The sequence below is a fragment of the Convolutriloba macropyga genome, chromosome 2, assembly GCF_964194025.1.
Source record: "Convolutriloba macropyga chromosome 2, txConMacr16.3, whole genome shotgun sequence".
NCBI classification, from domain to species: Eukaryota; Metazoa; Xenacoelomorpha; order Acoela; family Convolutidae; genus Convolutriloba; species Convolutriloba macropyga.
Genome location: NC_134469.1, coordinates 51,654,985 through 51,670,941, shown reverse-complemented (window position 1 = coordinate 51,670,941; position 15,957 = coordinate 51,654,985). Strand labels below are relative to the sequence as shown.

Below are 15,957 nucleotides of genomic sequence, written 5' to 3'. Positions count from 1 at the left end.
AAAACTTCCCCTGGTTTCTTTTAGGACAATGCATTTTTCGAAAACATTCAATTTCCAGGTGTTTTTGTTTGTCTTTTGGTGTTCTGAAAGATAACCGAAATTGTTAAGATTTACACAACTATCTCTCTACAACTAGTTTTCTAAGTAGATTTTTAACATTATGAAAGTATTGATATATAAAAAAAGATTATCAATAAGTCTATGCTACTATAATTTAAAAAACCATTTCGGCATTTGATTTCTATGCGATGTTAAATCAGAGACAAATGACAAGCTCTCTTCAATTTCCTATCTTTTTAATTTTTAACCCCCTTTTACATGCTGCTTTAAAAAACCTTAAACAAAATTTAAATGCTTAACCAATAAGGCTATAAAGTGGTTTTAAATAGGCAAAATGCAACCTTTGATATTAAAATGAAAATGTAGCAATACTACTTTGGCAAAATCAACCAAACATGGAGGGAATTGCACTTCACATATTTGCAAAAGTTTTAAAATTTCAAACCAGAAATTGAGTTACCTGTTTTATATCTTGTTTGTTCGAGCGTATTGAGTGAAACTTTTCGCTCTTTTTAGGTATGCCTTTTACACACTGAATTTTTCTCTTTGTGTCTCTCGAATGTATCTATAACCCACAAATGGGCCTAAAAGTGTGTTTTTAATCATGTTAAAAAGGTCTAGAGCTTTTTTATTTGATAGCAACTAAGTCCATAATGTAAACAACAATTTTGCTGCAGTTGACAATTTTAGTCCCTGAAAACGGAAAAATTTTCTGTAGCAATTTATTAATTCCTCTTATTCGTCCATAATCAATTGGAAGAGGGATTGTTGTCAAAACTCTATTATGAATTGATAACTGTTTTTTTCCGCTAATTTCAGTTAATGAGTGGTTTCCAATTAAACTTAACAAATAATCATTCTGTCAACTGATTCGTTTTAATTTTTTTGCAATCATAGACATGTGTTTATTAAAAGATATACACTAAGATAAAAAGGAGGGTTTTTTGGTTCTGAATATAAAAGGTAACTGTTTTTTGTTTGTTCATCAAAAAAGTGGTTTACATTTGAATTCAGCAAATAAAATTGTTCAATTGAGTTGCTTCAATATTTTTTGTGTCTATTTACTGGGGTTCAATCAAAAGTGTTTGTTAATTTTTTTACTGAAAATTTACTCCATTCATCAATAGCGATTTTTTAGACGTTACCATTCCTCTGAGGGATCTCTAGGACAAAGCAATGGATGAGTGGCAGCTCTTCAAGACTATTCACTTCGCAATTTTTTTGTTTCACTATGGTGATTAGAAAGGTAACCAATTGTTAGGTTCAACCCAGCTACCTCTCTACAACTACCTCTCTAATTTTTCAACAATATAAAAATCTTGATAGAAATTAAGACTATAAACTACGTTTTGTACCACTATATTTAAAGAATAAATATAGTGATTTCTATACGCGTTTTGATTTCTATACGATCTTATATCAGTGACAAATGATAAGCTCAAGTCTATGGGGAACATTTTTAAGCTTCAAACTACTTTGTAAGCTCAATTATTAAACCCTTAACTCTCTCTCACATGCCCTATTAATAAATCTTTGAACCACTTTTACATGCTCAGTTAAAAACTTTTTCAACCATTTTCACATGCTCAATTAATAAAGCGTTAATCCACTTTCACATGCTCAGTCAATAGAACTTGAAACGTCTTTTACATGTCAGAAGCGTGCATCAAACGGGGCACATTTGTGGATTATCGATACATTCAGTTTATAAAATTAATGACTATATTGGACAATAATATATTACAGGACTTGTCACAAATTGTCCCACTTGAAAGTCTCAATTCCGCGAAAAAGATGGATACACTTTTGTGAAAAATAGATGCTAAGCTTGTCTTCTTAATGAAAATTATAGAAATACATAAATTATAGAGTTTATGTATCTAATTTCCAGTCGATTTCTACGCTGGTGGAAATTATGGGATGTACCTCTGCGTCGTAATGAATAGAAGACAATGAGAAGACAAATAATACGAACTCTTTCTTTTATTGCAAATTATGAGATCAATTGTGGTTGTTTGTTGTTAATCGCAGTGTCTAAAAGTAGTATTTTGTATTGTCCTTTCATTTTTTATCTTTTTCAAACGCACTTTAGTATTTTTACGAGGCCAATGGCCACAGCGCTTCTGGCATTCGTAAAACTGTTTTTCAAACGTGAAAGCAATCTCAGCCATCATATCAATCTTCATATCAAATTGAAACAAACAATTCCAGTTGTTACGCACGCGTGATAGCCGAGAGGTAAGGTGTGTGGTTCACACGCCAATGATTGAGAGTTCAATCCCGTGAAGCTGTGAGTGTGAGGATGAGCTTTTACTTAACCATAGCTTCATGTTGACCATAGCCTGACCAATGTTGGCTGCAATGATGGTACCACGTGAAAGTTTCAGACGCAAAAAAAAGTGGCTATAGTCACCAAAAAAAAGAGAGCAATGCTGCTCATGAAAAGATCAGTCTGAAATGTGGTGAATAATAAGCAAAAGGGCAGCTGAAAACAAGCTACTGTAGGCCTAATGCTGTTCCGCTGCGATTACGCAGAAACCACAATTATTATTATTATTATTAAAACCCTGCTAAAATAAGTTTTGGCCAGTTTTGTCAAAAATTGATAAAGCCTATAGATTCTTAACTTTTTTGGCCACTCAGTTTTTCGGAAAAAAAATCATATGCGCTCCATCAGGCTAGGATAACTGAATTACTTTTTTTTACTATAACTTTGGTTGAGGCCAAGTCAAGTTGTAACCGCTCCAGATTTTTCAACTTTAAATAGAGTCTCATCAATCAACGGAGAAATAATAGGGAACAAATCATTGTGGGAGCCCCTCAAAGGTATGCAAAAAAGGGGTAATGAGAGCTTTCAATTTTATTTGAAGAAAGACGTTAGATATGAAATAAGCTTTATATGTCTGTAATGGTTTGACAATAACTTTTTTGAGAGCTTCTTCTAGTGGGATATCTTACCACTTAAAATGGTTTAATTTCTTTATACGGTTTGAGCGGAAAACCATCAAGTTTTGTCTATAATTGATTTTTGTTATCCTGAAGTTGCCCTGGTAACATACGTGGAGCAAAAGGACGTAGGGATTATTTGAATTAAAACTTTCAATGAAACGCTGTTTGTAAGGCCATTTAAAGCGAAACGTATACCGCAATAAAATTAAAATGTACTGCTGAGCGTATCCAACGCTTCTAAACTAAAACTCAAAAAACTAGCTACAAAAACATTTAAGAGCTTTAAAAGTTGTCTGGGGCCGGAAAAATGATAACAAATTAGCTGCTAACAATTTTCACCTTTTCTATATGTTTGTTTACGTCCTGTTGAGACACCAAATACCACTCAGATTCATTTTCTTTAGAATCAACGCTATATCGCTGAGCAAGAGCTGACATGGCTGCCATTCCATCGAGACTATTATTGTCGCTGGGTCAGTGTAGGTAATTTTTTGAACCAGCCTTGACCAACTGTATTCGACGAAATAAGTGACCCTCTCCCAAAAACCTCCAAATTGGCCCAATTTAATAACTATCATTATTATGAACTTTGCATAAAGCTGTCAAGGTACATATTGGAGAACAATTACAGCTTTTTGAGAGAGCACCACCCAGATCTTTAGACCCTCGAGTGGTATTTGGTAAGTAAACAAATGATGAGTCTCATTTCAGTCATCATTACTCTAAATAGGAAATTATGATTTATGATTTATGGCTGCATCGCCGTAGAAACAAGCCCTGGCAATTTTTGTTTCAGAATAAAAGTGCTACCAGAATGAACTTAAGAGATGATCGTTACCCAATCCAAATTATCCAGAAAACAAATCGCTCGGAAAATTTGCCAGCTTACTACAGATATCAAATTATTTCTTACCAAATTAATCATATCTACTCAAAAATAATCTTACCCCGTCTTCAATTTTTTTATTCGTTGTTAATTTTTCCCTGTTTCCCTATATTCGCCGTCTACTTATGCTGTTTAAAAACTTTGAGACTTCTCCTTTTGTTGTGAAATTATTAACATTGAGGTGTTCTTATTCCTTTTCAAAATTTTTGTCATTAACTTCAATAGCTCCCAAAAATACAGTTCTCTAATGTAGCAGATTTAATTCTTATTGTAAATTAGCAAGGCTTTTATACAATTAAAGCCTAAAAGAATTCCAAATTATCATTTTTGTTGCTCTTTCATCTTGATTAAAAACAGATTTGTTAGCAGTGCCGTAATTTAAATTCCTCATTGAAAAGTTGGTTGAATGTATGTCTTATAGATCTGTTATCGCTGGTTGTTACTGAAGAATGCACGCCTATGATACGATATATAAGCTGATTTTGCAGCTCGTTGGAACATGTTTTGTAAGTTAATACACAAATTTCAGTTCATAATCAATTTCCGTTCCCAGATATCTGCCTCTTATTGCAGTTTTATCATTCAACGAATTTCATCCAATTTAACACGTTAACTAGATAAAAAAGTTTTCTGCTATTCAGTGTTCGTCTGTTATCATTAAACAAGATTTTTTTAAAGCAGTATCTTTATTATCCTTTTTTAAACTTTCCATTGTGCAGTAAGTGTGCCAGCAAAGAAAATCAACTTTCAGTTTGTCTCAAATACTAATGTATCGCTAACATGGATGTCAAACTAGTAAATTCAGTAGATAGGGATCTAATACACTAACCTGTAGAGCCCCGGTGATTGTTAGTTCTATCGAAGATTTTTGTTCATTGAACAAGAGTTTGGTTTTGGTTTTAAGAAAAAAAGCTTAAGCAATTGCCTTATACTCCCTCAAGCCAATTTTTACACTTGGCGATCCAAATTTTTAAATCTACTTTATGTAAACCGTTATTATGTCAATTAAGGGACAATGTGGTTCTTTCTTCCTGAATATAATATTATCACTATTATCACTTTCCTTTGTGCAGTAAGTGTGCCAGCAAAGAAAATCAAGTTTCAGTTTGTCTCAAATACTGATGTATCGCTAACATGGATGTCAAACCAGTAAATTCAGTCAGTAGATAGGGATCTAATACACTAACCTGTAGAGCCCCGGTGATTGTTAGTTCTATCGAAGGTTTTTGTTCATTGAACAAGAGTTTGGTTTTGGTTTTAAGAAAAAAAGCTTAAGCAATTGCCTTATACTCCCTCAAGCCAATGTCTACACTTGGCGATCCAAATTTTTAAATCTACTTTATGTAAACCGTTATTATGTCAATAAGGGACAATGTGGTCCTTTCTTCCTGAATATAATATTATCACTATTAACAATAAAATATGATAAATTAAAACTTCTTGTGTCCCTGAAGACAAATTAAATTTGATTTTATTATGTTGCTTGTACGTCAAAATTGTTTTAATTCGGAAGAAAGAAGCCTTCCAAAAACACCTCCGAAGACTGGTTTAACAGTAATTGGACGACAGTTTTGAAATTGTTTTTCCTGTTTTGTGTATCGAAAATACGTTGCTTGTTCTTGTTTTTGAAGTTTCAGGAAATTTCCCGAAAACCAAGAGCTTGGTTTTGGTTTTAAGAGAAAAAGCTTAAGCAATTGCCTTATACTCCCTCAAGCCAATTTTTACACTTGGCGAGCCAAATTTTTAAATCTACTTTATGTAAACCGTTATTATTTCAATTAAGGGACAATGTGGTCCTTTCTTCCTGAATATAATATTATCACTATTATCACTTTCCTTTGTGCAGTATGTGTGCCAGCAAAGAAAATAAAGTTTCAGTTTGTCTCAAATACTGATGTATCGCTAACATGGATGTCAAACCAGTAAATTTAGTAGATAGGGATCTAATACACTAACCTGTAGAGCCCCGGTGATTGTTAGTTCTATCGAAGGTTTTTGTTCAATAAACAAGAGTTTGGTTTTGGTTTTAAGAAAAAAAGCTTAAGCAATTGCCTTATACTCCCTCAAGCTAATTTTTACACTTGGCGATCCAAATTGTTAAATCTACTTTATGTAAACCGTTATTATGTCAATTAAGGGACAATGTGGTCCTTTCTTCCTGAATATAATATTATCACTATTATCACTTTCCTTTGTGCGGTAAGTGTGCCAGCAAAGAAAATCAAGTTTCAGTTTGTCTCAAATACTGATGTATCGCTAACATGGATGTCAAACCGTTAAATTCAGTATATAGGGACCTAATACACTAACCTGTAGAGCCCCGGTGATTGTTAGTTCTATCGAAGGTTTTTGTTCATTGAACAAGAGTTTGGTTTTGATTTAAGAAAAAAAGCTTAAGCAATTGCCTTATACTCCCTCAATCCAATTTTTACACTTGGCGATCCAAATTTTTAAATCTACTTCATGTAAACCGTTATTATGTCAATAAGGGACAATGTGGTCCTTTCTTCCTGAATATAATATTATCACTATTAACAATAAAATATGATAAATTGAAACTTCTTGTGTCCCTGAAGACAAATTAAATTTGATTTTATTATGTTGCTTGTACGTCAAAATTGTTTTAATTCGGAAGAAAGAAGCCTTCCAAAAACAACTCCGAGGACTGGTTTAACAGTAAATGGACGACAGTTTTGAAATTGTTTTTCCTGTTTTGTGTATCGAAAATACGTTGCTTGTTCTTGTTTTTGAAGTTTCAGGAAATTTCCCGAAAACCAAGAGCTTGGTTTTGGTTTTAAGAGAAAAAGCTTAAGCAATTGCCTTATACTCCCTCAAGCCAATTTTTACACTTGGCGAGCCAAATTTTTAAATCTACTTTATGTAAACCGTTATTATGTCAATTAAGGGACAATGTGGTCCTTTCTTCCTGAATATAATATTATCACTATTATAACTTTCTTTTGTGCAGTAAGTGTGCCAGCAAAGAAAATCAAGTTTCAGTTTGTCTCAAATACTAATGTAGCGCTAACATGGATGTCAAACTAGTAAATTCAGTAGATAGAGATCTAATACACTAACCTGTAGAGCCCTGATGATTGTTAGTTCTATCGAAGATTTTTGTTCATTGAACAAGAGTTTGGTTTTGGTTTTAAGAAAAAAAGCTTAAGCAATTGCCTTATACTCCCCCAAGCCAATTTTTACACTTGGCGGTCCAAATTTTTAAATCTACTTTATGTAAACCGTTATTATGTCAATTAAGGGACAATGTGGTCCTTTCTTCCTGAATATAATATTATCACTATTAACAATATAATATGATAAATTAAAACTTCTTGTGTCCCTGAAGACAAATTAAATTTGATTTTATTATGTTGCTTGTACGTCAAAATTGTTTTAATTCGGAAGAAAGAAGCCTTCCAAAAACACCTCCGAGGGCTGGTTTAACAGTAATCGGACGACAGTTTTGAAATTGTTTTTCCTGTTTTGTGTATCGAAAATACCTTGCTTGTTTTTGAAGTTTCAGGAAATTTCCCAAAAAAAGCACTGATTTAGCAATACTGCAAATTATTCACAGATGGAGGGTTTAATTTGCTTAGAATGAGTTGTCAAAAAACATCTGCTTTCGTGTTCTATTTTACATTAGCAAAAACTTTGAAAACTTCTACTTCATTGCTCTGGAAATAATGTGATATCATTGCAACCAAATTTTTTGTAGAACACATTGCCAAATATTAGTGAATATGTTTTGCGCATATTGGTAAAATTTTTTATTAAATTCAGTTTTTTATTATACTATTTGGATTTTTGTCTCACTGCACTAAGTTTGTACACTTTTGTTTTGCTTTTTTGTTTAAGTTTTCCTCTATGATTTCAATTAGAATTCTTTGATTTTTTTCAATCCGTTCTACAAAACTGCGTTTGTAACCCTGGCAGTTGTGCACAGATTGTCAATTTTTGATGGGGATGACATAATTGGCATAAGTCAAATCGATAGTTATATCAATAAGCTGTTGCCAATTAAATTTAATTCTAATGAACTTAATGTCCGGCACCAGCTCCAAAAGCTTTTTTCATAGCCAGTTAGCATATACCATGAACATTTTTTGCTAATTAGTTTCCAAGTTTTCAATATTATTTTCTTGTTACTTAATTTGAGTTTCTTATTATTTTTCTTATTCTGTGTATAAAGCAGAAAAGTCAATTGTTGGTAGTTCCTAACAGTTGTTTTAGTTTCAAGATTTGAGAAACCAAGTCAGTCGGTAAGTTGAATTTAGTGTGATTGTGAGAAAATTGTTTTATTTAACAAACTACGGTCAAAACATCAATTTAACTGTCATCCTGAGAAGCAGACAAATTAATTTTATATTGACCACACAAAAAATGTTTGGATGGATGCTTTACGTTAACCTGAGCCAAGTACTGCTACAAAAGGTCCAATACTCTGAGAGACCTATTTTCGTCCGATAAAAAGTAGCGACAAAAAATAATCTTATTAGGTATTGTAATTGTTATTTTCTGAACTTTAAAACTATACTCGTTTTTAACAGAAATTAGGAATCGCATTAATTTTTTTCTCTGTGGTTATGGCGCAAAAATTATGTAAAAGCCCAACCGATCGAGGTTCACTAGATTGAGGCAGCCAAGACTGACTAAAGCAAACAATCGCAGGCAGGGTTTTGTTTCCATAATTGCTGAAAACAACGTTTGTTTTAATTGTCAAAAATTCTGCAGTGCTAACTGCATTCGAAATCAAGGCACGCTATGAGCCGCTATAACAAAAAATTTGTAACAGTTTTAATACTTAACATCTATTGTGTCCTGTTCCGTTCAGCCAACAATTTTGATCCATATTTTGATTGTTCGAATTTTTACAAAGTTCATATATAAATAAAAAAATCTGGTCGTTCTGAGTTTTTTATGTGTCTGTTTGTGTGCCGATAACTCACTGCAAATTTTGAGATGTACAGCCACTCTCTGTTTAAATTCCAATCAATGATGGAGACAAATATAAAACGCCTGCAGAGGAGAAACAGAAAAAAGCAAGAAATAGAAAACAACCTCATTCATATTGATTTAACTCAACTTCTACTATCTTTCTGATACTTTATTTTATATATAATATATATATATATATATATATATATATATATATATATATATTCTGTATATATATATATATATATATATATATATATATATATATATATATATGTGTGTGTGTGTGTGTGTGTGTGTGTGTGTGTTTGTGTGTTTGTGTTTGTTAGTGTGCGTGTGTAAACGCATATCTAAGTTCGCTTTGATTTTATAATTTAGGCAAAAGCAAAAAAAGAACTGTGAAGTTTTTCTTTTTTTATATGACGCATACTTTTACGAAGAGGATATAAAGTAAAGGAGAACAAGAAATGCTAAGTTGGATTTTGCCGAAAATTGCAAGATCTCTGGGATTTTATGAGAGAAATGAGATCTCCATATCCCTTCTATATCGTATTTCTCTTAGAATGATAGTAATTCTTCTTTGTTTAGTGTGTCGAACGCTATTTTTCTATGTATTGGGAGTTAGTATGACCCTTGTGTTGTTTGAGAAGCCATTGCAATGTGCATTTGAATTTTGTGCAGTTCTCGTCACAAATTGTTGTTAAATTTTGGCTGAAAGACTCAATTACATTCAACTGGTTCTTTCGTCAACTGATTCATGTCTAGCTGCTCTTCTGTTAGTTTTACCTGTTAGTGGTTCACACTGATTTGTTTTTTTTTAGATAAGATTTTCTAAATTCTGAAACTTGTTAACACTTTTATCGGCAAGTAAAGAGTTTTACCATTGTCCTCTAGGCGTTGAAGTGATATTAAGCAGTTGTTTAACATTGTTAAATACCCATGTCTTTCAAAAGTTGCCTGAGTTTAACTTCCATTGTTTGAAATCGTTCACCATTAAAAAATGTTTTCATTCAACGGAGTTTTTTTGTATTCAATCGAGAGTAAAAATTTTTGTTGCCCAAGTCGACCATTGTAATATTGATTTGTGGCATTTGATCTCAACTATTAAAACCAATCAGGCATAATATGTTCAGCAATCAGTCGTAATTCAATAGTATTTTAAACACCCAGATTGTCAGTCTTGGTAAAAATCTGAAAATCTTTCAAATATCCACCATTTTTACATGAGTTGGAAGCAAGATTTTTCAGAACAACGCAGGTCTTGGTTAAAAGCCGTTCAGTATCGCTAAACTGCTCGTTTAGGTCGATACTTATCTATACATTTTTCTGATCTTCAATTACCAGTTTTGAACTCTGTTACGTCACACACTGCTCAGTTGGTGAACTTCATCCAATTGAACCCTGGATGCACCGTCCCCCCGATGCCCAAAATTGTATTTTCATTTTTTTTGGAGGAAAATATTCGGAAGGAACCAACAAACTAATCGATTAAATTTGAATAATTAAATTTTAATAACATTTTCTAACCAAATGCATCAATGTTCAGAAAAAAAAATTAATTTTTCTTTTGCTAAATTTGCGCATTAAGACAGTCAGCAGAAGAGCCCAACCTTTCAACTGCTCATTCTTCTGCTTTCGACGGAAAATTGTCCTGATAGCAGTGATCTATTTTTTCTTTAACAGAATTGAGAAGTGTCAACAGTTCCTCTCTTTTCGAAAAGTGGTTAATGTTTGAGTATGTCAACCTGGCAATAATTGTAGAAGCATAATGAAATCTCGATATTAATCAATTTTCTTATCTCGTTCGCCCCACTATTCTATTGCGCAAATTTGTGGGAAAAATTAGTGCTAATTCTGTCAATGTTTATTTCTTCCAATTATTATGAAACAACCAATTGGAAAAGAAAGTTAAGGTTTTGAAAAAAGATTAGTTTTAATTAACTTTTTTGTGCTAAAGTTAGGTATCAAGTTCTCCCTGCAGTGATTTTTTTATTGTTTCTTTTTATTTTTTCCCGTTGTTGTCTTTTTTCTTTCAATCGTTCAAAATTGAAGCCATCAAACAAACATGGCTTTGAAAGAAGAGTGTTCCTGTTAGTTGATTGAAAAACTAATCACATTGATTTTTTTTCCAAATTATGAAAATTCGTTCTTATCAAGTTTTATTGCCAATTTTTTAATAATTTGTTCTTCATTTTTGGTGATAATCAAACAGTAGACTTTTTATTGTTTTTTTTTGCATTTGAGCACTCATTACAGCTCAATAACTTATCATTCTATTAGCTTTTTGATTTCAGAAACAAATTGGTAAATGTATGTGCAGGTCATTAATTTGTTGAAAAACCAAAACTTAAGTTATAAAGGTTGTCATATTTAGAAAACAAGCATTGTCCCAACATCTTCTATCTGAGAGAAAATAGAAAACATTGATCGTTTCAAAGGAAGTGTTGCGAATTATATCTTAATTTGGTGCAATTTTGAAAAAAAATTAACCAACAGTTGCTTCAGAACTCTAAATCAGAAGCCAAAAGTTAGGATAAAGGATTGATTTAATTCAGTTTTGAGATTTTCAATTGTTTTCTAACCAAATTGGCCGAACTTGCAAGAAAAGAGGGACTGCTTGAAAACTAGATTGCGGTCCAGTTTCAGTCCAGAAACTGGAGATTGGATTCTTGTATCAATGTATTAACTTTGATAAATTTTTCGAACCACTGGCATCAATGTTTTAGTTACGTATGACAACACTGAAAAGAAAAGACCAACGATTCTGCTGCTTGTTTCATAGAAAGCATAGACAATCTTTTATTCAGCAAAAGTTTCTGGTTTTTTTGTGGTTCTAAACCGCAACCTCACATTAGAGAGTCAGAGACATTAACCACTACGCTATACGAGCTATTATCTCTTCCTGCTCATAATTGCTTTTATTTTGGCAACAGGCTTAATTTCTGAGAGAACACAATTCAATTAACTTATAGGATTAACAATAAGGCTTGAAAAGCCAACCAAGAAGTGAAATAGCAGCGTGTTTATAAACAAAACGTCCAGAAGAAAATATTGCATACAAAAGACCACGCGTTATATTAATTGCTTCAAAGCTCTTTCGAGAGGAATTAAAAAGTCATTGGTTTTCTAACGATTCGATCGTCACTTTTTTTTTTACTAGAGATGTGCTCATCCATTTTGTTAATATGAAAGTTTTCCCCAATATTTCTCGCTTTTGTGAACGTTGAGCAAAGATAGGACTCCTTTGTTAAGATATTCACATTAATACAACTATTACGTTTTACTGTTATTATATTTTCTGTACTTATAAAGTCTTCTTGTTACACGTTTTTTTGTTTTCCTGCGTGTTCTGTTTTTTTGGAAAGCAAATTTCGATTGATTACAGTCTTACAAGAAGTTTTTAAAACTGTATTTTAAAAAGTTTGCAAGGAAAAACTAACAAAATTGCTGAAATGTTATGTTGACTATTCTTCTCTGGGCTGGATGACCTAAAGGGCTAATAACGAACAAAATTTTAAGCGACAACCATATACTTGTCAAATTATTTTTCATCTCACCAAAATTTTTCTCGTAAATAGATTTCATAACAACATCTAGAGGACAAAAAATTAGGCACTGGTCTGAAAAAAGTTACCACCAGCGTTTTTAAAATCAAATGATGATACATTTCAAATTTGAAAGCATATACCATTTGTATTTTGAACAAATGGATTTTTTTCAGATTCTCTCAATTTCTCGCAATCGTGCTGCAGAGCCAACTGAGAAGTGTTTTTTTTCACCGGTTGAAATAATCTCATCTTTCTTCAAAGCGTTCACTGAATTATTCATTCTTGCGGTAGCTGTGTTTGTTTCCGGGGTTTTAGACGTATACTGTACATATGCACGGTTAAACTTTTAGTCAAGATTTCAGCTGAAAGCTTATAATATGCACAAATTAATTTTTTAGCGTATCAAGCTCGAGTGTCGTCTTTCCATGAATCGTTTTTGGTGCAGTTTTTCGAGTTCCTATTAACGAGTATCAAAGCTCAGTTTCTGACACAAGGCTGAAAAAAAAACAAAAAAATCTAGCTTTATAAATATCAGAAAGTAACATCTAACCACAAGCTGTGAACAAAAATTTTGCTAAGGAACGAGAAATCCAATGTTTTCCAACACAAGCTAGGTTACGAATTCATGCTCACCATGAACTCGCACTTACGTAGGAAAATAAAAAATTTCTGTGTCAAACTGGGTTCACTTGGATCAACCTATTAGGTAGAAGTCGGACATTTTCCCATATAAAATAGATGTAAAATCCTATTTGGTTCATACTTTAGATCTTCCAGGATAAATATTGATTTCATAATGACAATTCCGTGACTATCTTGAAACCCGCTATCTTTTAAAAAATCAATAACAACATGGGTTTCACAGAAAAGCTACGCTAACTTTTTTTCCTCTATTTAGAGTCCACTTGCAACAGGAAACTTCCATATCAAATTTCCATTAAATAATTTCTTGACCCGATATACAGTCCAGCAGTAAGAACGTCGGCCGATCTGAGATCATACGATGGTCACAAAAGTCGATCAAATTCTTTTAAGGGAAATTTGAGTCTTTTCATAGCTGTACTGAGCATGGCATCCTGTTGTTTTTAATTGATTCCCTTAATTCACATGTTACCTTCTCACTTTTTGTCAATTATTGCGGTTATTTTTGTGGATTTTTCTTTTGTGATATGATCTTTATTCTTTGCAAATAACTTCATGTGACGTTTTGAATAAATAGTACGGCACTGTTTTCATTGTGCGTTGGTGATATATAATAGGTAAATAATCAATACAATACTGCTGTGATTGTAACGTAATTGTGACGTGGAGAATGTGATGTATCTTATTTTGCGTTCTATTTATATTATAAAGATTTACTGAAAAAATGAAACTCTGAAAATTATACTGATTAGACGATTATAACCGAGGCGCAATTCCTGCTAATTGAAAATGGCAAAATCGAAGACTACCTTGCTCGTGATTGACGGAGAACGCCAAAACACACTGCATGTGCTATCGGGTACGCAAAAGGATAGTGATTACAAATGTAACTGGGCAAAACTATTTGAGGAATCGAAGGAAAACGTTGAAGTCATCCAATGTGGCTGGGATGATATCATTCATGTGAGTTGTGACCCTTTCCGAAGTGAAAAACCAAACCCATCTGTAGAAATATCTTTATCGACTTTACCCGCACGTGAGGCTAAAAAGCGTTTTAACAAACCCTCTATAAGAGTTGTTCCGAATTTTATCCTTGTCCGAAATGAAGTGCGAATACCCGCAAAAGACTGTCGTAATATGTTGCTCGGTTTAATGTATTCGGGAGTACCGAGTGTGAACTCTTTAACGAGCATCTATTTGTCGTGTGATCGGCCAGTTGTTCATGCGGAGCTTGTGAGGATCAAGCGAGAAGTCGACCGGGAATGCACGTCTGGTCTTGGATCACAAACACCTGAATGTCAACATTTTCCATTGATTGACCAGGTGTATTTCAGCTGTGAGCACGGTATGATGTACGGATATCAGTTTCCAGCAGTTGCCAAAGTTGGCTTTGCTCATGCTGGTGCTGGAAAGATGGTCGTCAAGGACCATGTAATGATGGAAGATTTCCAGTCTGTTCTAAAAATGACAAATGGACAATACTGCACTGTGGAGCCATTCATTGACGGTGACGAAAAATTTGATTTGAGAATCCAGAAAATAGGAAATGATGTGAGAGTTTTTACGAGAGTTTCAATATCTGGAAACTGGAAAACTAACGTCGGCTCCGCACTATTTGGTGAGTTGTTTCTTCCAGAATGTTCTGTCTCTGGGAATGATGCCTCAAACGATGTCTATTGTCATTATGGAAATACTGTGGACGAATTTCTCACAGAGGTCTTGCCAAAAGTCACTGCAAAAAGTTTTCACAGATATTGTGATTGGATAAAATTAGCTTCTAGAATGTTTGGTGGGCTGGATATTTGTACGATGGATGTTGTGTGTTGCAAAGATGTGAATGGTGTACGTAAAGAGTACATTCTAGAAGTCAATGATACCTCTTCTGGTCTCGCGCCTTTTTGCGAGGAAGAAGACAACCGGAAAATTAGGGACCTGGTCCTTGGCAAAATGAAAACTCACAAATTGATTTAGAAGCTCTTTCTAATGTACGAACTGCTTGCCTGTTGGATCAATTTTATACCTTTTCAACTAACTTTGCGCAGGTTAACTAGAAATTCATTTAAATTTTGACGCATTTAAATTTTGACGCATTTATGATGGTACTAAGCATCATTAGTCAGCGATGTGTTTTCAGATAAATCAGATAATATAAATGGTGCTATATTCAGATAATATAGTCATCAAACATGACTGTATTATCTGAATATAGCCGCATCAATGCTTTGAGCCGTTGAGCGGTTAAAGATCAAAAGAGAAAAAACACCGGGTCGAGAAAAAATTGGAAAATATGTAAGATAAGCGGTGAAAAGTTGGTTTTTTCAACGCAAAATTCGTACATAAGTTTGCGGTGAAATGCGGTGAATGCGGTGAAATTATGTAAGTTCACCGCTAGAGTAAGCGGTGAACTTACAAAAATTCACCACATTTCCCCGCTTCCTACGAGTTACCGTCCCTGCACGGCTTCGAACCTCTCACCTCCTGCACGGCAGCCACTTCTTCTACTGCGCCAATTCTCACTACAATCTTGCAAATTTTTGAATTTAAATGAAATTCACTCACATTTATGTAAAACATACGCGTTGAACTTTTGTAAGATAAGCGGTGAAATTACAAAATTTAGCGGAGAAATGTGGTAAATGCAGTGAAATTATGTAAGTTCACCGCTTACTCTAGTGGTGAAATTACATAAATTCACCGCTTGAAAAAAGTTCCTAAAAGATGTTTGTTTACTCGTGGGTAAATTTTCCGTACGTCTTATAATAAAAGTATCTTAACTTCGTTGAACAAAAGATAATTAGAAGCGTTTTCTAAGCGGTGAATTTATGTTATTTCACCAGTAAGTTAAGCGGTGAATTTGTGTAATTTCATCGCATTCAGTGCTGATCTCACACAATTTTAAAACTTTTCTAAGCAATGAGTTTATGTAATTTCACCAAT

General features: G+C 33.4%; 1 protein-coding gene across 1 annotated transcript; it reads left to right on the top strand.

Moving 5' to 3' along the window:
* Positions 1-13,809: 13,809 nt before the first annotated feature.
* On the top strand, positions 13,810-14,991 carry LOC142334928 (synapsin-like). The gene has a single exon (XM_075383257.1). The coding sequence runs from the start codon at positions 13,810-13,812 to the stop codon at positions 14,989-14,991; it is 1,182 nt and encodes a 393-aa protein (XP_075239372.1).
* Positions 14,992-15,957: the final 966 nt, after the last annotated feature.